Source organism: Choristoneura fumiferana, chromosome 6, assembly GCF_025370935.1.
Source record: "Choristoneura fumiferana chromosome 6, NRCan_CFum_1, whole genome shotgun sequence".
In the NCBI taxonomy this organism is placed as follows: domain Eukaryota; kingdom Metazoa; phylum Arthropoda; class Insecta; order Lepidoptera; family Tortricidae; genus Choristoneura; species Choristoneura fumiferana.
Genome location: NC_133477.1, coordinates 5910452 through 5934311, shown reverse-complemented (window position 1 = coordinate 5934311; position 23860 = coordinate 5910452). Strand labels below are relative to the sequence as shown.

General features: G+C 38.2%; 2 protein-coding genes and 1 long non-coding RNA gene across 6 annotated transcripts; 2 read left to right on the top strand and 1 right to left on the bottom strand.

The window, feature by feature from the left end:
* On the bottom strand, positions 1 to 3509 carry LOC141428561 (uncharacterized). Its single transcript, XR_012451439.1, has 2 exons — positions 3339 to 3509; positions 1 to 2450 (listed from the first exon to the last, which is right to left on the bottom strand). It is a non-coding gene; the product is annotated as an uncharacterized lncRNA (long non-coding RNA).
* A 2879-nt stretch (positions 3510 to 6388) lies between these two features.
* Positions 6389 to 7100, top strand: LOC141428560 (uncharacterized). The gene is made up of 2 exons (XM_074088565.1): positions 6389 to 6606; positions 6698 to 7100. The coding sequence occupies exons 1-2, from the start codon at positions 6515 to 6517 to the stop codon at positions 6999 to 7001; spliced, it is 396 nt and encodes a 131-aa protein (XP_073944666.1). The 5' UTR covers positions 6389 to 6514; the 3' UTR covers positions 7002 to 7100.
* A 320-nt stretch (positions 7101 to 7420) lies between these two features.
* On the top strand, positions 7421 to 23848 carry LOC141428911 (uncharacterized). Of its 4 annotated transcripts, none has more exons than XM_074088971.1 (13): positions 7421 to 7574; positions 10244 to 10382; positions 10897 to 11029; positions 12235 to 12366; positions 13292 to 13375; positions 14026 to 14129; positions 14438 to 14584; positions 14750 to 14848; positions 15387 to 15534; positions 16301 to 16529; positions 17166 to 17332; positions 18396 to 18532; positions 20115 to 23848. In XM_074088971.1, exons 2-13 carry the CDS (start codon positions 10260 to 10262, stop codon positions 20253 to 20255), a joined length of 1644 nt encoding a protein of 547 aa, XP_073945072.1. In that variant the 5' UTR covers positions 7421 to 7574; positions 10244 to 10259; the 3' UTR covers positions 20256 to 23848. The 4 variants fall into 4 exon arrangements, with proteins under 4 accessions (XP_073945072.1, XP_073945073.1, XP_073945070.1 ...); XM_074088972.1 differs by lacking the exon at positions 7421 to 7574 and adding an exon at positions 7873 to 7896; XM_074088969.1 differs by lacking the exon at positions 7421 to 7574 and adding an exon at positions 8669 to 8850.
* The last annotated feature ends 12 nt before the right edge of the window (positions 23849 to 23860 follow it).

The window sequence follows — 23860 nt, the reverse complement described above, 5'->3', positions numbered from 1 at the left end:
TTAAATCTCCAGTTTATTTATTTTTTAAAGATGCTGAACCGACAAATATTTGCGGCATTTATTATTTGATGATTTTAATATTCTGTTATTGTATTTAATAATATAGCTGATTCTCATTCTAACATACAAACGAATTAGAAATTGCGTTGGGAAGCAATCACATGGTTGTGAAAAATCAATTTGGGTTAGGCGTTTATATATGTTTTCCCCAATGTTGCTCCCGACGAATGTCACAAAGGAATCGCTCAAACCACTTTCTAATTTTGTGCAAAATTCAAGGAAATCACCTGGAACTCCTTGGAGACCACCAAATACATCAATGGTCTTATTGTATGCTCTTTCCCTTAGATATAAATTTGACAACAACCGCTGTGTTGTGTATGAAGAAGCATACCTAACCATATCTATGCATTTATGTTTCAGTACACAGCGTCTCAATATATATCCACAAATATACAAAAATGCATTTGCTTCTGGTACATCAAAGTGACGTGGCGTTGTCAAGGTTTCAACATTACGCTTCCTTGCCATCGTTTCATTTTGATTCACAGTCAATTTGTTTTTTTTTAGCATAATCATTGTACTTGCATAATATGCTGTCAAAATCTTCCATACAGTTTCCACTATCAGACAATCGCATTAACTGACAAAAATAACTTTTTCTAAACGCTTTTGTAAACTGTAAACAAGTGGGCTTACGACAATTTCCTCCAGCTTGCCGAATCAAGCCAAAAAAGTTTTCTAAACATTCATTGTTTAATCGTCTCGTGAACAGATATGAAGGGTTCTCGTTTTGCATATCGAGGTGCAATTGGCGAACAGAATTCATCGTTATAATAAGGGCATTAATAAACTTCATTGTTTTAGTAATATCTTTGCCACTCTTTTTGTTTCGGACTATTAAGTTGTTAAATATAGTTTCAGCTTTATTCAACAATTCTATTTGAAAATTGTCTCCTCGAAAGGGCTTACCGTACGGTTTCGGAGAGTAAGGATTGCTTGAATTTAGCAAGTCAAACAAATTATCAACCATTTTGAAAAATTCTATTGTTCCGTTGTTTGGCTTCATCTGTCCCGAAGCAGTATACGTCTCTAATGCAGCAACTACCGAGTTACTGAAAACTTGAGAAGCAAACCTGACTCTTTGCTTTTGAAAGTTGTTTGGTAATATGTGTGCATCTGTAAGTCGTGGTACACATCGCATATCTTTTTTGACGTCCAAGTTGTACATAGTTTGTATATCGTCCCAAGATACAATTTTTCCGTTATATTCGTAGTTGTTGTTTATTAAATTATTGCGAATACATTTAATGATGTGTGGTACATCAAAGATGTAATAAATCTTCTTCCCATTGATAGTGAAGTGTGACTGGTCTTTCGAAATTCCTTTTGATTTTGCAAATTTTACAAAATCTGAGCCCTGATCTGAAACTAATGCTCTTATTTGAAATCCCATCTCAAAAAGCTTATTGATGGTATTTATAATCCAATCTTCTAGCTTATCATCAATCTTGCTTGACGAAATAAATGCGAACCCAATAGGCTGTTTCCATTTGCTTGTTATGCCCCGAAGCATAATGGTAAAAGCGTATCCAGCAGCGTACGGGTTTTGCTGGCCGTCAATTTCGTGCAAGCCGACTATTCTGTCTTGCTTGGAGTCGTAAGCGAGAGAACATTTTAAGCTCATCTCATCCATACACATAACGCATTCTTTTTGTGATGGTGACATACGTTTTGCTATAGTTGATAATGCGTCCAACATTTGTGGATTAATTTGAGTGGTCATAGGTATGTACAGGCAACTTAAATTTACTGTGCTTGGCATGCAGAGTGTTTTAGCCAAGAACTTGTAGGCCTGTGGACTCGCATAATACAAATTCAATGCAAATAGTTTAAACTCATTACTATACCTATTTCCTTTGCTATGTTTTTTTAAGTTAATCTGTGCCTTTACAATATTACTGAGGTTAGCATTTAAAAACTTGTCACAACCTGCTTCGAATTGTTTCTTCGATATTTCGTTAAAGTGCAATTTTAATCGTGCTACCTCTTTTTTATTTATCAAAACTTCGTTCCTTAGTTTTTTTTTCCGAGGAGTGTGATCGGTCAATTTTGAAGTAGTTTGTACTGAACAGTCTTCATGACATGTTTTAAGAAAGTTTTCATCTACAGCATTTAATTTTGTAGGTGTGCCTTGGGCATCTACATAAACTTGCACAGCTTGAGTAGTAACATCTTTAAGAAAGATAACTTTTTGAGGATCTGTTTGTGTGCAAGTAGTTCTCTCTTGAGGGGGCAAATTAATTGTAGGAATAGCGGTTACTTTTAAATGTATTTTAGCATACATTTTTTTTTCAAAGTGCAAACTACAGACGCACATATTTCTTAGACTTTTAAAGCTTTTATATCTTAAATCGTCTCTCTGACACGCTGTTATCCATTTTCGACGTCTGAAAAAATAAAACATGCTTCTATCATTGCACTGTTTAGGAGATCAAAACCGTTAACAACGACATAGGACATAATATTGGAAACAAGGTAGAAAGTTTAAATGGGTCGGTAAGGGCAGCTACCAACTCCTTTTTTGCCACACGAAATACTTACTACCTGAATTTTTTCAAATTTTTCTACCCATCGGTTAAGATTTTAGAGGGAGGGGAGACGCTCGATTTTAATGAAAATTTGCAATTTAGATTTGAATATTTTGCAAACAAATCACTGAATCGAAAAATTGCCCCGTAACGCATAATTGCCATAATTAATTTCAGGTAATGCAAAATATTCACAAAATTATTCTAATTATAAATAAACCCGCTTAGCTCACCCAAAAACTATGAGATTTGACATTTCGGAGACCTCACGCTACACTAGCGCCTCTAGCGGCGAATTCATACGCGATACTCATTGCCGCGCGGCGGTGGCGTTCTGTTTCTTTTTGATAATGCCGCCACAGATGCCGTAAGCAACCGCTCACAGTCTGCGCCGCGCCCCGCCCCGAGCCGTCGCCTCGCCGTCGGAGGCTTGTTGGCAACCGTGTAGCATCCCCTTTATTGTATGTATGTATGTATGTAAACTCTTTATTGTACAAAATAAGTAAACAAACACAGATGACAAACAATGAAATACATGTACAAAGGCGAACTTATCCCTTTAAGGGATCTCTACCAGTCAACCTTTGAGTGGATGAGGTGGTATTGTCTAAAAGTTCCTCGTGAACATTTTTTTTAGTAGGTTAGTAATTAGGTACGTACACTAAACTGACAGACCGGGGGATTTTATTTTACGTAATAATGTTACTAGCGATTTGATTTAGGTAGGTTAGGTAAGTAGGTACTCACCGATTCTCATCCTTCGGAAATTTATGGAATCTCAATTGTCCATCATTACGGCTGTACGACGTAGACATACAGCCGTGTACTTCACAAGTACAACGCATTTATAATAAATTGGCCACTCCTGTATCGGAACAATTATTAAATTATATTCACGAAAAATTGCGACACTCTCGCAGCTAGTACCATCGCGCACTGAACGTCGGAGTGCACGGGGCGCCCGCGGGGCCACGCCCCTCTCCCCCGCACCGCGCCTCATCGTTGCTCTGTCTAGACGGCCGAGTTTAGTGACTTTAAGTTCTTAGACTTTGCTAATGTGACATCTTATTGTAATGAACATGACGATCCAAAATCTGAAGACTATATAGTACGTGCTCAGGATATCATTGTTTCAATGTATCCACTTTGCTGTAGCTAGGCCATATTACAATAAAACCGTGATGTGAAGATTGAAAGTATGATTGAAATGTTTTTTTTTTCAGAAGTAGGTATAGGTTTTTTGATGTATGTAGTAGGTATACCTAACTGTCAGTTCCAATCCTATGTAGTCTTATCGCGGTCTTATAACTATACCGATTTGAAAGGAGAGGAAGAGATACATTGGCAGGAGTATAAATAAATACTTTATATAATAACTATAAATAAATATAGATTTCTTTCAGCCTAGTAGTGCCATCTATGATTCACGTTAGCATTGAAGAGCATTCTTCGCTGAAAGAGGGTTTTTCGACGGGTGAAATATCGCTAGATGGCGTTAGTATTGTGAGGTTCGTTTGAAATTAGCGTCGCGCTCGTGAAAATGAGCCAATCGCAAGCAAGACTGGAAACTTCAAATGGACCTCACGATACTAAGGCTATCTATAATACTTCGCCTCTCGGACCCTCATTGAGCTCATTGTAGGGAGACATCTATCGATAATCTTGTGCGGCTCTTATTAACCCAGCACACGACACGTTATGAGAAAAATCCACCCGTCAACCTAGCCAGGCAGGACCGTTTATTATTGGGTAAAAATAAAAGCGAGAAGAACTGACCGCTTCTGATTGGCTGCAGACGTGCTGCAGACAAAATATTTTCTGTACATGACTGTAGGTGCACTATCTGTGCACGTGCGTACAGGCGTTTTCCAGCGTGCAACTAGCAGAAATAAACACACTGGCAGAAATTAGTTTTGTACTAAACTTGAAATCAATAATTTTATTGTCAGTATTGCATAAATACTATTTCAAACATTATGAAACAGATATTTTCAAGAAATGTGCATGTATAAAATGACGCTTATTGTATGCTAGAAAAAGAGATGTCGCTACAATCGACAATGAATACAAAGAAAGAACAAATTGCTGTGAAGCCAGCGGTGTTGCCAAGTTAATGAATTTTTCGTACAACTTGACGGATTAGGGCCGCCATTAATCGGATAAAATATATTTTGTTTGTGGATGTGAGAGTGAGCGTTGTCAGATTATCCGATCCGATATCTGTATCGGAAGCCGATACCGATATGGGGCAAGTAAAATGTATGAAATATGGACCTGTCTTCCAGATTATCAGATCCGATATCGGATCATATTTCATACATTTTACATACCCCGCTATCGCATCAGCGTCCGATACCGATATCGGATCGGATAATCTGAAAACGCACTTAGGGATATAAGGAGATTAACAGTTTTGCCAAAAAAGTGCGTATATTTAAGTTTTAACTGTCATATTTGCTTCTTAGTCTAATTATACTTTCTAGGCTAAAAAGAAATGAAATAATTTACTGAATTAAACGATTCAATACACAATTATAAATAATTTATTGAATCAGGCGTTACTCTGCGGAGGTCTATATCACCTGTTATTGCTAAAATTAGACCCAAGCCGTAGTAAGTAAGAAGATACTAAATTTACCTGTTCATTAATAATAAGCCCCATACTGTTGTACCTAATTATTTCCATGCATGCGTCAGTGTAGTGTGGTGGTAGTAATAGATGGTTTTGTGAGATTTATGTGTGTTCTTATAGTGTAAAGGTGAAGGAACTGCATGCATGCTTAGCTATCGTAATGTCGCGGGTGAGCGAAGTTATTGTTTTAGTTCATTTAGACGATTATAAGTCAGGAATGGTCCGACTAGTTACAATCTTTTCGGAAGATCTTTTTCAAGCTTGAGTACGTTCACGATCACTGCAATTAGTTGATGGTTAGCATAAAAATGCAAACCATGCCTTTGAAATTATAATTCCGTATATTTTTAGATGACTCAAATGTATATTTGGGAACAATTGGCCTCCACGCCGACGTCAAAACCTAGCCGCTATTTTGGTTAAAATAAAGGCGACGCTAATTTCAATACGGTATTTGACTATTTTGTATATGTTTTATAAATTAAAACTACACAATGCCTGTTATCGAATAGAAAAACAATTTTTAAGCTACCTTTACAAATAACAAAGTTATCAAGATTTGAAATTGAAGATTAGACAGAGAAAGAGATACTGGCATGTGACGTCACACGCCCTCTTGTTCTGAGAGGAGGCCTGTGCCCAGCAGTGGGACGTATATAGGCTGGATGATGATGGTAAAATCAGGAGTTGTCGAATACCGTATCGTCTCTCGGTCGGCTCTTGTTGGGTATAAAACTCTTCTACCGTTCCAGCCACCTTATCTCGTCAAAGAGAATGAAATGAGACATCGTGCCAGCGCCAAGCACATTCTCAGCTACCGGATTTTCTTGATAAATTTAAGGCGAAACCCTAACCTGATGGGCTAATACGAAACTCGCAAATCGAAGTTCGTATCGCACCACCCCTTTCACTCGCTTATTAAATGACATAAGCGTTAGCTGCAGGGCTACTCCGAAACTCGAAACTCGAAGTTCGTGTCGTGCGGTCCCTCTGACACTTATACTATTTAATACGAGAGCGAGAGGGACCGCACGACACGAACTTCGAGTTTCGAGTTTCGGAGTAGCCCTGCTGGACGGCAACATACGAAGTTCGAGTTTTGCACTTCGTGGTATAGGGCTTGCTTTGCGATATTTTGGACTTGATGCTGGCAACACTGAAAGCCCGTAGCCCGTAGGTTCATTCATTTGTCATTTGTCAGTCAATTGTCACAAAAATTCGTGGTGAAATCAGCTGTTTGTAATAATTATTTACCAAGCAATTGTACTGCTTGCAAGGAGACGAGGAGCTAATGACTTTTGGAAAGGGTTCGAACTTCAATTGGAACACATGTATTGGAGTAACCAACGGGAATTATGTCTTCAGAACTATGACAGGAAATAGGTATATATCACAGGACAATAAATAATATTGTGTAGTATATTGGTTGTTGTAATTCGGTTTTGTATTTATAACAGTCAATTATCGTTTTCAGAAAAAGATCCAGGGAGGATGAAACGTGCGAATTTATGCCATTATCTAAAAGGATTAATAACTTACACATAAATAACAACCTAGCAAGTACAAGTGTTTCCCAAACACAAGAAGCAAACATGGTGAATAATATTAACCTGGAGAATGGAATCTCGTCACCTAGTTCGTCATCTGATTCGGAAAGGCGGCCTAGTTATGACCCAGGAATAAGTTCAGCTGAAAGCAAATACTATTATGAAAACAAACTGTTATTTGAATTGCATTTAGAAAGAACACAAAGATTGGGTCAACAGTATCCATTTTAGTGATTGTCAATGAGTTTAGTTTTTATTTATTGTCTTGTATGCCATAGTTTGTATGTCACTATATTATAATTTAAGTAATTAAAACTTAAAATGATTAAATCGTTTATTCATTCACTCAGTAAAACAACCCTCTAAATTCTAAAACTCCTTTTTGTCCGCCTTTGTATTTACAGCAGGGCTACTACGAAACTCGACGTTCGTATCGTACCGTCCCTCTCGCTCTCGTATTAAATAGTAAGTGTGAGAGGGACCGCTCGACACGAATTTCGAGTTTCGTAGTAGCGCTGCTGCAAGCGAGCATGCTTCGTGTTTTGTTCTGTAACAAAACGCCTCTACAAGCTGCATGAACTTGAATTTTTAACCAATGGCGTCGAAGGAATGCCCACGATACTGTATTAGCTATGGCGCCATCTGGCGAAAATAAAAATAATTTCAATAATACTAATGGCGGACATCCTATTCATTAGAGAGAAAGGAAACGTAGCTGTTTATATACACTTTTAAATGAAATAATTAAATTAAACCAGACAGTGACAGTGGATATAAAGTGGTGTTTTCGTAAAAAAATTTAAGGTAAGGGTTTAAATTTGTATTTGTTATTACATGTGAATATCCGTGACCTTATTTCCGAGTCGTGTTGTGGCAAGCGGTACTATTATAAACCGTTATCCGAAGCGCGTGGCCGCGGGAGTGCCGTCGAGAGAGTGAATAGTAAAGTACTCTGTGAGAGTGTGCTCAAAGCAACCCCTCCTCTCGCGATTTTCTGGCGGTGGAGGAAGGAGTCGGGAGCGGGAGTGATTTGGTGTTCGGAGGTACATGGAGGGGATCCCGCACCTTGGTGGGGATGCATCGCGTGCGTGATGGACACTCGGCCGGCGGCAAGGAGTTGGTAGGGGTGAATCACCTTTCGCTAACTTTCTGCCCCGCACACGAAAACTTTGTAAACTTAAAAACCCTGCACTTTGCCTTTGAATTAAATAAAAATTGCGTAACTAGAAAAAAAATCTTCGAACGGCCATGTTTGTTAGCGGTCCTTCCTTTGTCTTGCACCAGCTGCATCCGACAATTCTAAAATTCAAAAACAGATCTACTTTATTAAAGCTCAAAAATACCGTTCGCATCCCATTTTACAAACACATGAACTCTACTTACAGTAACAGTAAAATAACTGTAAAATTAGACCGAGGTTAATGACATCGCTATAAGTATCTATGTAGGTTTGATTGACCTCAAACTTTCCACTGTTGACTTCTGAACTAATGGTATTTGTAGGTCTGTACATAATGGTTCATTACAAAAGCGATTTCGGTTTTAAATTGGCATATAATAATGTACCATTAGCAAATCACTATAAATGAATAGACAAAATGTATTACGAAAACAAATGATACTCGTTTGTTTCCATGAAGCTATTAGCAGCTGCAGCGTCAAGTCTGTTACCCAACAAGCAAGTTTGCACTCAGTGAACCAGAGCCACACCTTGTATGCTTGTGAAAGTACGGCAAAGAGAAAGTGAGCTTCATATTAGACACTTGCACACACGACACGAGCCGCTCCGTGTGTAGCAAACTCGCCTGTCTACTAAACTTTCTTTAACCCACTTTCTTATTCGTAGCCATTCGCGATCTTCTTGTTGAATTAATTTTAGTGTTGTGTCGCGTTTGGTGGCCGGCAGTGGTATGCCGTAGCCCTACCCGTCCCAGTGCAGTCCAGTGGTACCCCAGTGGTGGGATGGGATAGTGGGACGTGGGGATCGCGTATGAATTAAGTGGGACAGTGCTTTTTCCCGCGGTGGAGAGGGCGACATGTGCGACATGCAAGCTATGCCCACAAGAGAGGATGCCTCTTGGTATGGGAATTGTTTTCACTTTTTCTTCTAGCATAACAAAGATTGCAATGAAAGGCTTTTATTACAAAAAGGTTCCTCTCTTCTTCTAGCACATCCTTAGGGGTATAATTAGCTAGCTAGTTTATCTTTGTTTCAAGCAATCTTGATTGTGAAATTGAAACAAATTATCACATTGCATATACAGTAATGGTCACTCATAATATCCTGCTTTCACTTGGATTAATGTGAATTCATAGTAAAGGTACTAATTGATGTGATAGTTGTTTTTTTTACAAAACTTAAATTTGTTATAATGGTTATACATAATGAGTATGAGCATTAAAACATTTAAAAACTCATTAAATTATATTTTTAGATTGGAATCACTATACTTATTACTACATTTATTGGTACTCTACAAATAAATAATAAGTCTTTCATAGTTGGTACAGTCAACGTCATAAATAAGTGATCACTATTGTACCTTGTCACTTTCAGTCGGTACACAATCGCGTATGGCTTTTCAAACATGACTTTAAAATGAAAAGGTACAAAAGGGATCACTTATTTTGACGTTGACTGTACTCACATTAACAGGATTGTATTTAACAGGATTTCAGTTGCATTTTGACTTTTTCAATGTCTATTGCTTTAAAAACTTCTTAGGACATACATATACCTACGTGATTTAATCACTCTAAACTAAAATTACCTAAACAGATAAAAAATATTAGAATTAAACTAAGATTCATTACAACAATTATTTATTACACTACTTTTTATCATGGGCTAATGCTTCGTACAGTCACCAGCACCTATATCTGACACAACAAATCGTGCATAAATATCTGATACCTATGCCTCTATTTCTAGAGCTGATAGCATGTGTCAGATATTTTTGCATGCTCCGCTGTGGTAGATATGACTGAAGGTGACTGTCACAGTGGAATGCTAATGAAATTTCAGGCAATAGATAATGCTTAGCAATCAATAAAATTAGCCATAACCATAACTCAATTAATTAATATAACAAAATGCAAGTTAAATAAATAAATCCAAAATATAACTTTTAATTTTTATTAACATAAAGACCTACGTAAACCTTACAATGTCCAACATGCATAATTAATTAAAAATCCTGCTAATGTTATAAATACAGAAGTCGGATGTTTGTTCCACCATAGGAAAAGGGTTCAATGGATTTGAAGGAAATTTGACACATCTATAGTTTCTTATAATCTGGATTAACATTATAGGGTACTTAACTTATCATCCTGAAAATTTGCATATTACTTCCTTCACATTAGTAATTTACAGAAGATGTTACGGGTAACAGCTACAGTTAATCATTTATATACTCTTCAAACTTTGTAGTCAATTGTCATATATTAATAACATGTTAAATTATTTTCAGTGACGAGGATTCCGAGATGAATTTTGCTGCATTTTCAGCAGCCAATGCTACGGGTACCCACTTTGTGACCACGGGGGGCCAACTTCCCGTCACTAAGTTGCAACAAAGTGTCTCAAACAATGGAAATACATTACAACAAGTATGTACTTTATACCTATCTATACAATTAAACTAGACTACTACGAGTATTATAAAAATAGTACACATAGTTATCCCAATAACAACTCACAAAAATTTCATGAAAAGTTTCAGCTCCAGTTTCCCTAGCATCCCTTCTTATTACAGAACACTCAAGAATGCCTGATTAGACTGACTTCAGAATAAAAAATTTCATCCAGTGTCTACATCAAGTTTCTTTCTGGTCCAGAAAAGGGAGGGTATTGCAGTAATGATGTTATCCAATATAATAAAGGGTGTAGGATGCTGTTAGGGCTGTCGCGTCATTACAGTGCATTAAAGATGTTTTCAGAGACTGATATGGGTGGATTTCACACCATAATGAGCAACATGTGTCCCTGAAACTTTATTTCTGCGATACAACTATACTCAGGGATACTTTTTGGCTTACTCTACTTACAAAATGGCCTATTACTGCGTACATTTGAGGGCAGGATTTTTTGCCACTCAGTATATTATTTTAATTCTTCTTTTAGGTAGTAGGCATGGTTGGGGGCGTGAACATGGGCGAAGGGGTGCAGTATATGCGCGCCATCGACGGCGGCGGCACCTTGCAAGCCACGCCGCAGCTCATCACGCTGCCCATCGCATTGCCTGGCTCCAAACCTGGTATGTTGCTTGGCTTATTACAAGTTTTTATTTAACTTGCCCAGCACAAGCTGTTTGTTGTTGTTTTTGAGTCAATTCTTGCAAGTTCATTTTGATCCACTTCCAGTGGTCGAATTGGATGACAAGCCTACAAAAAATACAGTCAGGAAAAAAAAGCTTGTATTAAAGATTAGCCCCCTTATTCATAAACGACAATCAAACCTATTTTAGTTACAATGCCGCTAAAATTCGTTTGTCCTTATTTGTCACTTCGACATTTGTATTTGTTAGAAAGGGACAAAGCATTTGTTAGTTAACATAGGCTTGTTAAGTTTTATGAATAAGGGGGTAAATTTTTACTTAAACATATTAGTGATATCAAAATTGAATAAAAAGAACCCCGGGTAGTGGCTATCCATTAAGACACAGCACACCAGTAAAGGACAATAATCTGATTAATCCTCTTGGGGCTCTACTTCTTGCTAATATTTTTATAAATAGGGTACTTTTCGGCCGTGATGGCTTAGTGTAAGAACCGTGGTGGCTTAGTAAGCAGAGGATCGTGGGTAAAATCCGGATTCATGACTCTGAATTTTTCAAAAATTCATGTGGGAATTTATATTTGAAATAACCTATACTAATCTGCGAATTGCATTGCAATGGTGTGTGTGAAGTTTCCAATTCGCACTGGGCCTGTATGGCATATTAATATTTTGAGAAGGCCTGTACTTGTGATGCAACGGAAGTGATATCAAAAGTAGATTTTAGCAGAAACAGAAGCAGATGCAGAAACGAAAGTGTAAATACTATGAAAAAAAAAACCTTTTTTTTGCAATTTTTTTTTTATTAAATATCAAATACACACCAAACCTAAATTAGAAATAGAAATACACAACAGAAAATATTGCAAATTTCATTAATATTCAAAATTAAGTAATGGTAAGTGATATTTTATTAAAAGTAATTTGGGCGCTGAGTGAGAGTTGAGAGTCTCAACTGTCACTCAACAGTCGTAAATTTCCGATTATATTTCCGTTATAAAAGTTGCGAAAAACAGAAGCGGAAACGGATGTTAAAAAGCGCGCGGAACTTCCGCAGATGCGGAAACAGAAACAGGTCTGTTGCATCACTAGCCTGTACCCAGCTGTGAGACGTTGTATAGGTTAGGGAGGGTTAGGATGATGATGATGAATAGTTTCGGATTAATTGATGTCCTCTCTTCCCAGGTGATCCACAACAGACAGTACAAATCCAGGTGTTAAACCCAAACCTGCTGCAGCAGCAACAACCCAAATATCAAATGCAGATCCCAATCCAAGGCTTCCAACAAGGTAACAGCATGCTGGCTCAATATCTCAGTGAGTATTGCATACATCTGTGGCCTTTCAAACCAAAAATATAAATGGCTTTTGTACATGTAAGTGGCCTTAGTAAGAGTAAAAAGTTTCAGTGAGATTTATTTTTATTTTATTAAGAGGGAGGCAAACTTAATTACAATTTAAAAACGAATGTTGGATTACGATTTGTATTTTTTTGGAAATTATGTTATCTTTACGGTGTACGAAAACATCATGATGAAACCTACACACACCTGGGAAGAAATTCAATGGTATGTGTGAAGTTTCCAATCCACACTTGGCCTGTGTGGCTACGGCCCGAGCCCTCTCATTTCGAGAGGAGGCCTTAAAATCAATCAATTTATTACTATTTAATGTCAAAAGTCGCGTAAATTTGGATTGAAAAGTCACGTTAATTCCTAGTTCATATGTAATAACCAAGACCATTCTGGTTTCTTCTAGTCCCACTTAGAGGTAAGTTAAATAATACTTTGGTAAGTCCATGACCGTAGCTAGGTGTAGTGGGCTTTCAAATAGTTTTCACCGACTATTTTTAGTTTGGTTTTTCATAATCATCTTTTTTTTTTGCATCCTTGTCAATATTATGTAGCCATCAATATTACAGTATCACTGCACTTTATTATATCATCTCATCACGTAGATTATGCAAACATGCAACATTTTTCATGCCACTTTTGTCTAATTCCTATAGGTATAATTACTCGTACGATTTTTAATTTGTGGTACATTTTGCTAAAAAGATTTAGATTCATCTAGAGCACCCTTGTCTAGCCCACACAATAGAGCTCTTGCCAGATGCATGTTATGTATTATTATCTTGCAACACTACAGATATACAACCTCGTGCAGGACCAGTATTAAAGTTCAATGACTCTATGTAGTAACTGTTACGGTGTTTTAATAACAATTAGATGTTTTGTTGTAGGCGGCGCGGTGTTGACAGTGGCGTATTCGCCAGACGGCAACGAAGCTGGCGGCATCCAAGTGTTAGGGAACACATTACCAGAAGGTGCGTGTTTTAATTGATAAGATCTGTAGGGGCTGTTTCACCACCCATTGATTAAATTTATTTGACGGATAAATGTGATGTCGTCTCCGTCTATTCGAACAAAACAAACAGAGACGGCATCACATTTATCTGTCAAATGAATTTAATCAATGTATGGTGAAACAGGGGGTAATTATAATACAGTAGGCATTGTATGACTATAAACTGGGACGTGCAAGTCAGGTAGGAAGCGGTAGGCGGAGGCCAGAGGCGTATTTGTAGTTTTTGCGCCCAGGGCCAGTTAGCTTTGCCGCCCCATTAATTGACGATAAAGTATTTAATTAACAAAAAAACTTGCAATAGGTGGCTTCGCCACCCCTCGCAGACTGCCCCGCCCCGGGCTATGGCCCCTTTGGCCCTATCTAGGGTAAATACGCCCCTTGCTAGTGCAGCCTTACCGAGCTGCAGTGCACTATAAAATATAATAGAAAATATCACCTACTGTCTACTCATGCTCAGCCGTTGTAATGTGGTGGAAACGTCGAGGCAATTTTAGTAATACGTGTCGTCTTGATTCAGTCCCCAGTTGAAGTTAAAAACATTATAAATAGTGAAGGGTTCTGATAATAAGTATAAGAATGTTATTAAGTGGTGGTTGGTTTCTCCAACAGGACTTCAGTTGTTAGCAGCTTTGCCGCAAGAGATGCAATTGGTTCAACAAACACAGCAAATGCAAGAAAACAAGGAACAGATACAACAGAGTATACAACACCAGGTACTTTTTTTGAACTATAAGTACTGTTTGAAAAGGAATTATGGTGTGCACAGCAGATATCCAATCAGAGCTACACTTTTTTCAGTTTTCATTGTTTTAATATCTGTTGCACACCTTGAGAAAGAACTTACAGTTTGGTTCGTAACATGTAGTGTATAATTTAAATGACTTTGTCGGGATGCTTTTAAAAGTGGTACGAATAACTGTAGATGTTTGGATTCAGGCGTAAATCGAAGCATAACATGAGATTTATTTATTTATTTATGTATTCAGACAGACTACCTAAAAGTAAACATTTGTGTGTCCAGGTGTTCATTACGCCGAACCAGCAGATTGTGATCAACGGGCCGGACGACAACAAGTCTCTTAACAACAACACAAGCATCAACAACAACAATCCCAGCTTTACCAACATCATTATCAAGGAGGAGTGCGAAGACAACGCCAATGATGATGTAAGCGTTTATAATAGTGGCGGGAAAGTGGAAGGGGGAGGTTTTTGCTCAGGGTACTTACTCGTTACCGGTGTACTGTTAACCTAGGGTTACTAAATGTACCTACTCATAAAAAAAAAAAGTATGTCAAGTGATTGGTGCTAATTTAAAGGTATGCTTTTGCAGGAAAGCTCTCAGGGCACGGAGTCCAGTGAGAATATGCAGTGGCAGATCAGCAGCAATCAGCAGGACCTCATCAAATACTTTAACCAGTTCCAGCCGCAGGTAAGTTTGTTTTACTATTTGTGCTCGCGTCTTTACATTCACCAGCACCAACATGTCTGACACAAGAAAGCATGCATAAATATACCTATTTCTGCATACATTTGAGGGCCAGATTTTTTGCCGCTCAGTACTTTATTACTAGGGTCGGTAGGACGTGTCAAATATTTTTGCACGCTCTGCTGAGGCAGATATTTATGCAGGTGTACCTATATTGCGTCTGTCTACACTTAGCATGTGAGGGAAAGTCTGCTGAGGTCTGAGGTAGAATTTGCGGAAAGTGCAAACATACATTGAAATGGTCTATGACTTGGTAAGGGTGCAGTTATTGGTTCTCGGCCCGGAATAAACGGCTCGAAGACTCAAACCCTTACTTACAGCAATCACATAAGGATTTGAGTTATCAGATCGTACATTATTGTCATTTGTTCCTGGTCGGCACTTACAGGTCGTACTTTAACCACACCCACTAAAAATGAAAGGATTGTTTATATTGCCCGCTATGTAAACACCGCTTAAAGTTAAACTTTTGTTTATGTAGCAGCAGCAAACATTGCCAGTGTCACTTCAGCAGTTCCTCCGCATCAACCCAGCAGACAGCAAGAAGTCGGACGCGGTGGAGATAGAAGTTCTACCCCTGACTGAAGTAAAGAAAGATGAGGGCATGGCTGAGGCTATCGTTGAAGAAGGTAGCTCACTCTTAACCCTTTGTATGCTACAACTGTGCAGCTGAATTTAGGAAAAGTTCCAATCCTGCACAATCACTGCTCATCCCTTCACTCACTCAGAGAAATGGTCAGAAATGGTCAGAAACGACCAGTCACATAGGTTACTTTTTTATAGGTATAAGATAAAACTTTATTTTCGTACTATTTATTCTACTTGACATGTACTCGTGTGTCCTGTGTGTGTGTCGTGTGGCTGTCGCTTGACGTCACTCGATCTCAAACGCCAAATTTTAAAGGACATACAATTTACAAGGCCAACTCTATTGTGCCCCCTGCGATAGAGTTTTCAAGACTAAGTTCGGTCTAGCGAGCCATATCAGAGCGCACGCTAGAAAATAAGCTTTTGTTCTTATAATTTTTTGGAAAATTTTATACAATGGATTATATTTAGTCAGGGTCGCCGTCACGTCATCGAAACCTATGTGGAGGACTATATATATATCCTGTGTGTATATCCTGGAAATTAGCAAACCATTTTTTGACCACTTTCTGGTGGTAGCTGATTGAACCGAAATTTGGCATACAATAATTGTATTATGTATGTAAGTCTGACGACAATACAATAATCTGGTAGTGAAATTCTGGTGGTATCTTCAACTGTTAATTGTATCGACTTGAAACTTGGTACGCATACGTTACTTCAGTTGACTATGCCAATACAGTTATCAAAAAGCAGAGCCAGCAAAAAAGCTTGGATTTTTTTTTACAATTTTTTTTGTTTCTACAGACGGCTCCCTAAGAATACAGCCGAAGAAGAAGAAAAAGTACAAAAAGAAGGTGACAAGGCCGGCGCGACCGAAGCCGGGGCAGGTGGTGATAGCGTCGGCGGCCGACGGCTCGCCCATATTCTGCTGCCCGCAGTGTCAGATGGCGTATCCTGAAAAGGAGCAACTGGAAATGCATCTGTCCGTGCATGAGATCGAGAGAAGGTTTATTTGCGGCATATGCGGGGCTGGGTAAGTGTTTTGTTACTTTTTTTGCCAAATTAGCCGTTACCCGCGCTTCCATCTGCAAAGAATTCGGTTTTCACTATCTCGCAGGAACTATGCAAATTTTCGGGATAAACACTGTCCTATATCCTTCCCCGGGACGCAAAGTATCTACATACTGAATTTCATCTAAATCGGTTCAGCGGTTTAGACATGATGAAATAACAAACAAATAGACAAATTTACAAACTTTCGCATTTAGAATACTAGTGTTTGGCTTCGCACACGTAAATCATGAGGTCCAGCAGCTGAAATGAAATTCCGGGATTTTAAAAAATGCCCATGGGAATTTCCGAAAATTAAATCGTTGTTTTCATTGATGTTACATTAAAAACAATCATGGTCAAATTTCATGACTCTTAAGCCCAGCGGTTGTTGTTTCGAGATTTTATTCCTATCCCATGGGAATATCGGAATAAAAAGTAAGCTATGTTTTATTCCAGTTGTCAAGCTACCAAATTTCATGACTCTAAGCCCAGTGGTTATTAATTCGAATCGAGGTAAATGGAGCGTCTTTAGTGGTTCATGAAAAACACATTCCTCCCAACACATCCTCGCACATCTCAGGTGGAAACGGAGCCTAACAAGATAATATTGTTGCAGGCTGAAGCGTAAGGAGCATTTGGAGCGGCACAAGCTAGGCCACAATCCGGAGCGGCCCTACGTGTGCGGCGTGTGCCGCAAGGGGTTCAAGCGGCGCGAACATCTCAACTTGCACACCGTCATACACTCCGGCGTCAAGACGGAGGTCTGTCAGGAGTGTGGGAAAGGTCAGTCTAAATAATATTTTTAGGGTTCCGTAACTCAAAAGGAAAAAATTGAACCCTTATAGGATCACTTTGTTGTCCGTCCGCTCGTCCGTCTGCCTGTCCGGCAAGACCCTTTATCTCGGAAATTGTAGTGGTAGGTTTACAATCCCTTGAAGCTGTGAAAAAATCAAAGAAGTCATTAATAAAGTGTAATGAAATGAAACAGGATTTATGTTTAGGTAATTCCCATGGGAAATTATTAAATCTTGGAATTTTAATTCGACAACCAGACACGCGAACCCGCGGTTAGAGGCTAGTAGGTACAGTCGTACAAACTGATTCAAGTACCAGTTAATAATCCTTTTCACTATGATTTCCTTGACAAAAGTACGGGATGTCAACGTGACATTACGTCGATGATACTGCAATGTCGCGTAACCAGTTTTTTTTTCAACATTTAAAATTAAAATATATTTGTATTTATCCATATACCAGTCGCGAAATCTCAAATTTGCTATTTTTGTAGGTTACGTGGCTTTGCAGTATCATCGACGATTAGTAACACAAGGTTCCACCCTGGTAACATATGTACAGTACCCGGCATTTATAAAGATTGCACATCGGTCTTTGGAAAGAGACTCTGCTAATTTCGGCTTCGTAGAGCGTTGTCACATACTACTTATGTGACGTTTGTCATTCGTTGTAAAGGAGCAATAGAGTATGGACGCATTTAGATGAAAATATATAATTTAGAGTTGTTGAAACCCCCCAAAACTTTAGATGGCGTCTTTAGGAAAAAGAGAGAACTATCCTTTTTTTAGCAGTTGCAACAGCTTTCTATAGATATCCGAAGTTTACATGTCATTAATTTGACGTAAACTAATTAGGTCCATAAAGGTGCAGTATTTATTTGATATAAAATGTCACTTATTAAATACGATGATTGATAGACGGTCGCCAGTGTTCGGAAATCGTCGTGAACAGCCAATTGTCTTTTTCCGAAGACCGATGTGCAATCTTTATCGCCGGGTACTGTTTATCTTTGCCTTTAACTGTTCATAGTAAATAGTTGGTTGTTGTGCAGGTTTTTACCGCAAGGATCATTTGCGCAAGCACACGCGGTCTCACGAGAGCAAGCGCGCGCGCGACGAGGCGGCCGGCGACGCGCCCGCGGCCAAGCCGCGCGTCGCCGCCGACATCATGCCAGAGATCACTATACATGTGAGTACACAGCACATGCCACTGCCACTGTAGACAAAGGTCCTGCCTGAAGTATAGTGGTTAGCTTGTTATTATGTACGTGAAAAAAAAATTATATTTAAATTATATTTAATACCTTAAAAAAGTACCATAAAAATATCGAGCATTCCACAGTGTTGCGTGGTCCCGTTTTGTTCGGAAAAAAGGGAGGACAAAGGTTTCCGAAAGACAAAACTGTCAAAACTCAGCCATTCATTGCTCCGTAACGCATACTTGCATAATTCATTTCAGGTATTGCAAAATATTCACAAAATTATTCTAATTATAAATAATCCCGCGTAGCTCACCCTAAAACCGTGACATTTCACATTTGGGAGAGCTCTCGCTACACTAGCGCCTCTAGCGGCGAATTTATACGCGATAGCCCTCATTCCAAGGTGGGCAGCTCAAAGCGCAAAATTGGCCCCATGCACGCTTAGGGCACATGCGTGTATGGGTGTATTCAGCGTTTTTGCGGCATTTTATTTTGTTCATTACCGTTTTGGCGAGTATTATTAAGAGCTCACTCATAAAGTACCTTCGTCACACCAATTCCAACTATTTTATATTTTGATTATTTTATATTTTCGCTTATATAACTTGAAAACTGGAAAATAAAACGAATGAGGTAAATCATCATTATCTCTTGGAATTGCATTCCATCTCTTTAAAAATACCTAATACCGATGCTGTTTTTAATCTATGACACACAGAGACAGTGTGATCCTTTGTGATATTATTTTTGCTTCGTTTGACAGGTCTAGCCTTAAGGATTCAAGCAATACGGGACCAACTCGTAGGCTAGGGAATGTACAACGTTAGTATGCAATTTACTTGACTTCAATAACAACAGCAAGATAATATTCTTTTAATTTCAAAGGTTTTCTTTGCTAACTTTTCTTGCTTTAATTGTTTTGGCTGACCATTAATTAAAGTTCTTTATACAACTCAAGTTTTCGATTCATATAGAGTGGTACGGATCTTTGACGTAATAAGTAGTGTCCGACCGTACTTTCAGTTTAATCTAGTTTCGATTCTAAATTGAAGAAATGGTCATTTTCAATTTCGGCAGAAAACTATAAAACTAGGATCGATACCGAAACTGAGTTGGTGTACTTTCGTGTAGTGTTCAGGGGCAATTGGCATTATAGAATGTGTGCTCTTTCCGCGCATTTTGCGGGCTTTCCGTGCCTAAGTTATCCTCCTGCGGCCCGATCAAATTTTCAGGGTTCCGTAGTTGTTCTATGAACATGAAACTTTGTCACTTTTGAGAGAGTTCGATGTCAAATTACAATAAGTCTTACTTACACAGAGGACGCTGGGTGGTAGGAGGTATTATTCGCATTTTTTTGAAACGTATTAATTTATTGAGTAATAGCTGTATGAAAATATTTACTAAACCTAAAATGAAGGCAAGTTAGAACACCTTCACAATATACACTAAAATTGCCTTCACATAAAGTTTTACTACTTCACTAGTTGTCGTTCGCTCGGCATCCCCTGGCAATCGCAAAACCCACCCAACGTTCAGTTGCGACTATAACAAGTGCGTTTCTTTGTCCAGGTGCCAACAAGCGCGAACATGCAGGTACCGGTCCAAATCAACATCCCGCAGCACGTGGTGACGTCACTGCAGGCGCAGGCGCAGGCCGACTCGCAGGCGCAGCTGGATGCGCTGCTCGCCACCGCCGGCGCGCACTCTTGACCGCGCACGCACACGGTACGTCACCGAGACATCATAAGTCGCCACGCGACCGCCAGGCTATGTCGTCGCGTCACATCACGCTGTATGCTGCGTCGCGATACTCTACGCACCATGCCACATCACCGTCGCGCTACTCTACGCACCATGCTACATTACCGTCCCGCGACCACTAGGATATGTCGTCGCGCCACATCCCTCTGCAAACATCGCCGCCGCGCGACTGCCAGGTTACGTTGTCGCGTTACTCCACGAACCATGTCACATTACCGGTGCGCGAATGCGAGATCATGCCATCGCATCGCAGCCAAAAACCGTACCTACCATAATTGTATAACATGAATATAATAGGGCAGATGGCACCGTAAAACAATAATTCCAAGACGCGATTCTGGTTAAGATAAACTTTATTTTCTCAAACATGCTATGTAATGTTTGTTGTGTTCCTTAAAACAGGCTTCAAAATATACTGTTGCAGGCCTGACAACAGTCATTTGTTTCAATGCAATACGTCAAATATCCACGATAAAGGCCATTATACACGACTTGAAATTAATAGTCTGAATTTCTATGGTTCATTTATTAGTTACTGAATAAATTCACAGGACTATGAATATTCTATATGTAAATATATAAATATTACCGACGCGTTTTACGTCAAATTACAATTTTATTTACATAATAAAGTATTAATGTAGCTGATTAAATGGGCTGCAGTTCGTGTATAATGGCCCTAAAAGCCGAACAGCAAACACAATAAAAAAAAAGTTTTGGCGGGAAAATTGACAAGTGTCATTGTCTTTTTTTTTGATTGACTGGACTTGGGCTTTAGCCATTTTGCAAATAAGTTCCATTGTTATTTCAAAAGTTTCGTTTAGAAACGTGACTTTTTATTTTTGCAGTCCGTTATATGTACATGTTTTTTATAGCAATTTCATTTTATTGGGATTATTTTAACGTTTTAAATCATGTTAGGATGAAATAAACACTTATATAGATGGCAGTTATAATTTGAGTCTGGTACAATTTTAGTTGTCTTACGAATAAAACATTGATTTCTTGGAGTTTTTATTTCTTTTAGTGCATGTTTGAGAAAAGCACTATACAAGCCTCGGCGTGAAAGAACATGCCAGCCTCGTATACCTATCCATACTCGCCAAGCCTTTCTTTCCCGGCCTCTGCAGTAATGTACTATTTAAGCCTTCAAACCGGATTAATTTTCAATTAACTGAAAAAATTGTTGGTTTAAAAATATATTATATTTAGTCGATTGAGTTTGCAAATAATTGACGTCAAAAATTATGAGAGTCCTGTTTTGACATCTCGTAGAAAGTACGTCAGTTGATTAATGGTGTCATAATCCCTATTCTAAAGAGTGCTTTAACAATATTAAATGACATTTGCTGATTTATCAGCTTTTAACACATTTCATGATATTATTAGGCGTAACATCACGTTATGTCACTTTTTTTTTAAAAGACGATAAAATTAGTTACCAGCAATGACGGTGTAAACTTTGACGTGCATCGGCCGGATCAGATGCCAACCTGTTGCGGTCTTTATTACGATGTAATGCAGATCTCCACGAAAAGAATTAGCTTGATCAGTGCGCCTATTGCGTTTGATCATACAAGAATATCGTTAAATGTGGCATACAAATAAACATTAGACAGTGGAAACGACACGCGTGTTTTAAGTGTTGATTAGAAGTCTTTTGATATTCGGCTACAGGGTTCCGCGAAAGCCTGTACTTTGTAGATTGCCTTTTAATTATAAATGTATTGTTAACTAGAATAAAAAAGATGAGCCACGCGTCGTTCTTGAACTGGCGCCCAATAAATAGAAATACTAATATGTCAAAACCACAAAGATTTCTGCAGTTTTATGAAGAATTTTGGGTTGTTAACATTTCTCCACTACACGCACCCGCCATGGCTTTTGGCATATCATATACATTCATAGAAATATCAGTATAACTCCGCAGCTAACATTAAGTGATTATATGGATCATATTATGTAATAATGGTATAGCTAAGAGAACACTGCGTTATAAAACTCGTAAATATCAATAATGGGAATAGTTTGGACTACTTATTTAATTCTGCTTATTTAAAAATGGCTTGTGATTATGATACAGGCCATCAAGAATTCTTATGACAATAACAAAGCTATTCCTCCCAATTTGTGGTGGACTCTTGTTAAGTCAGTTAATCGTTCATGCCGGTTGGTTTTTGCCAATGTAATAGAACTGTGACAAAGTTTCAGGCAGCTATAATATAAATATAATTATCTCGAATACTACTTATTATTTTCGCCTATAGATGTGTAAAAAAATATATATTATCACTTGTTCGTCAATATATTCTTGTTATAATTTATTTTATGTTATATCAAGTACAAAAAAAAACCTACTCCACGTAAAAGTGCGTTTAGATTCACAATATACACTTTGTTTTTCTTGATTTCCATCTTCAATAGACGGCTCAGTCCATTGATGAAACTACCTGGTAATTAACAATTCTGCCAAATCGAAGAAAATACGTTTTTCATACATATAATAACTTCACAGTTATTGCTAAAGCTCAATTTATTATTAACCTTATTTGCTGCTAAATATGTGTGAATTAAAACTTTAGTCACGACCTTTAAAAAAACGTCACAAGTCACCTTTACTGTTTTACTGAGTATAGATAATTAATTACCTTAATTCTCGATTATCTTTTAAAATAAGAGTTAGGTCACTAGTGTCTTGGATAAATTAATTTCATTTAGCATGTTGAACGTTTTTTTAAAGTTAACGGAAAGATATAAGACATTGTATATTTAGTATGCATCACAAGGAACAATTTTGCCAAGAAGTAATGTTGGTACATCGCTCCAAAAGCGAATAAACAAAACGGGTGCTACAATGGCTGCTTACTCGACTATGTCTGCTCCCAATCATTATGTGATCACATAACCAGTGTTTTGTCCTTCACTTCAACCCGAGACTGATCACTGATAACTGATGAACAATAAACCACTGACGGCTCACTAAAAATTACACCTTGATATCTAACTATGGTTAAACCGCGATGTGAATAGGATTGATGGATGTGTCATACATGTTATACATGTTAATGTAAGTTGCTGAGCTTCATAATTACCGTTTTTTATTCCTAACGACCTTGGGTGTACCTACACCGGTAAAATTATTTTTGATTCCTCCCGAGCACCCGGTATAAAAGTCAGCTCCATAACTAGTCCCATCGCGGTATTATATAATGCCTATTTGTTGTGCCCTGGAGGCAATATCAAATTTCAAATTATATTTATTTTTTGTAACATTGCAATAATTGTGTGAAATTAACGAGGAATCAACTGTTCCAAAGGGGTGTAATTTGATGACAAATCATATTCTACTAGATTTTAATTCAATAAATTTTGTACATGACAATGACAATTTGTTCGTAACACCATGACAATATTTCAACCATCATTCATTACGAGTGTATGATCAGATGTATTATTTGTAAATGAATGATTGAAGCACGGAATTCAATGTGACAACCTGTGGGAAAGTAATATGACAATTGAAGCTTTATTTTTAATCATAATAATCAACTGCC

Coding starts and splice junctions, on each gene's coding strand:
- LOC141428560 (XM_074088565.1), top strand. CDS start 6,515: ATGACTTTTGGAAAGGGTTCGAACTTCAATTGGAACACATGTATTGGA. Junction 6,607..6,697: donor AGAACTATGACAGGAAATAG/GTATATATCACA, acceptor TATCGTTTTCAG/AAAAAGATCCAGGGAGGATG.
- LOC141428911 (XM_074088969.1), top strand. CDS start 8,807: ATGTGCGACATGCAAGCTATGCCCACAAGAGAGGATGCCTCTTG. Junction 10,383..10,896: donor ATGGAAATACATTACAACAA/GTATGTACTTTA, acceptor TTCTTCTTTTAG/GTAGTAGGCATGGTTGGGGG. Junction 17,333..18,395: donor CTGTCAGGAGTGTGGGAAAG/GTCAGTCTAAAT, acceptor GTTGTTGTGCAG/GTTTTTACCGCAAGGATCAT.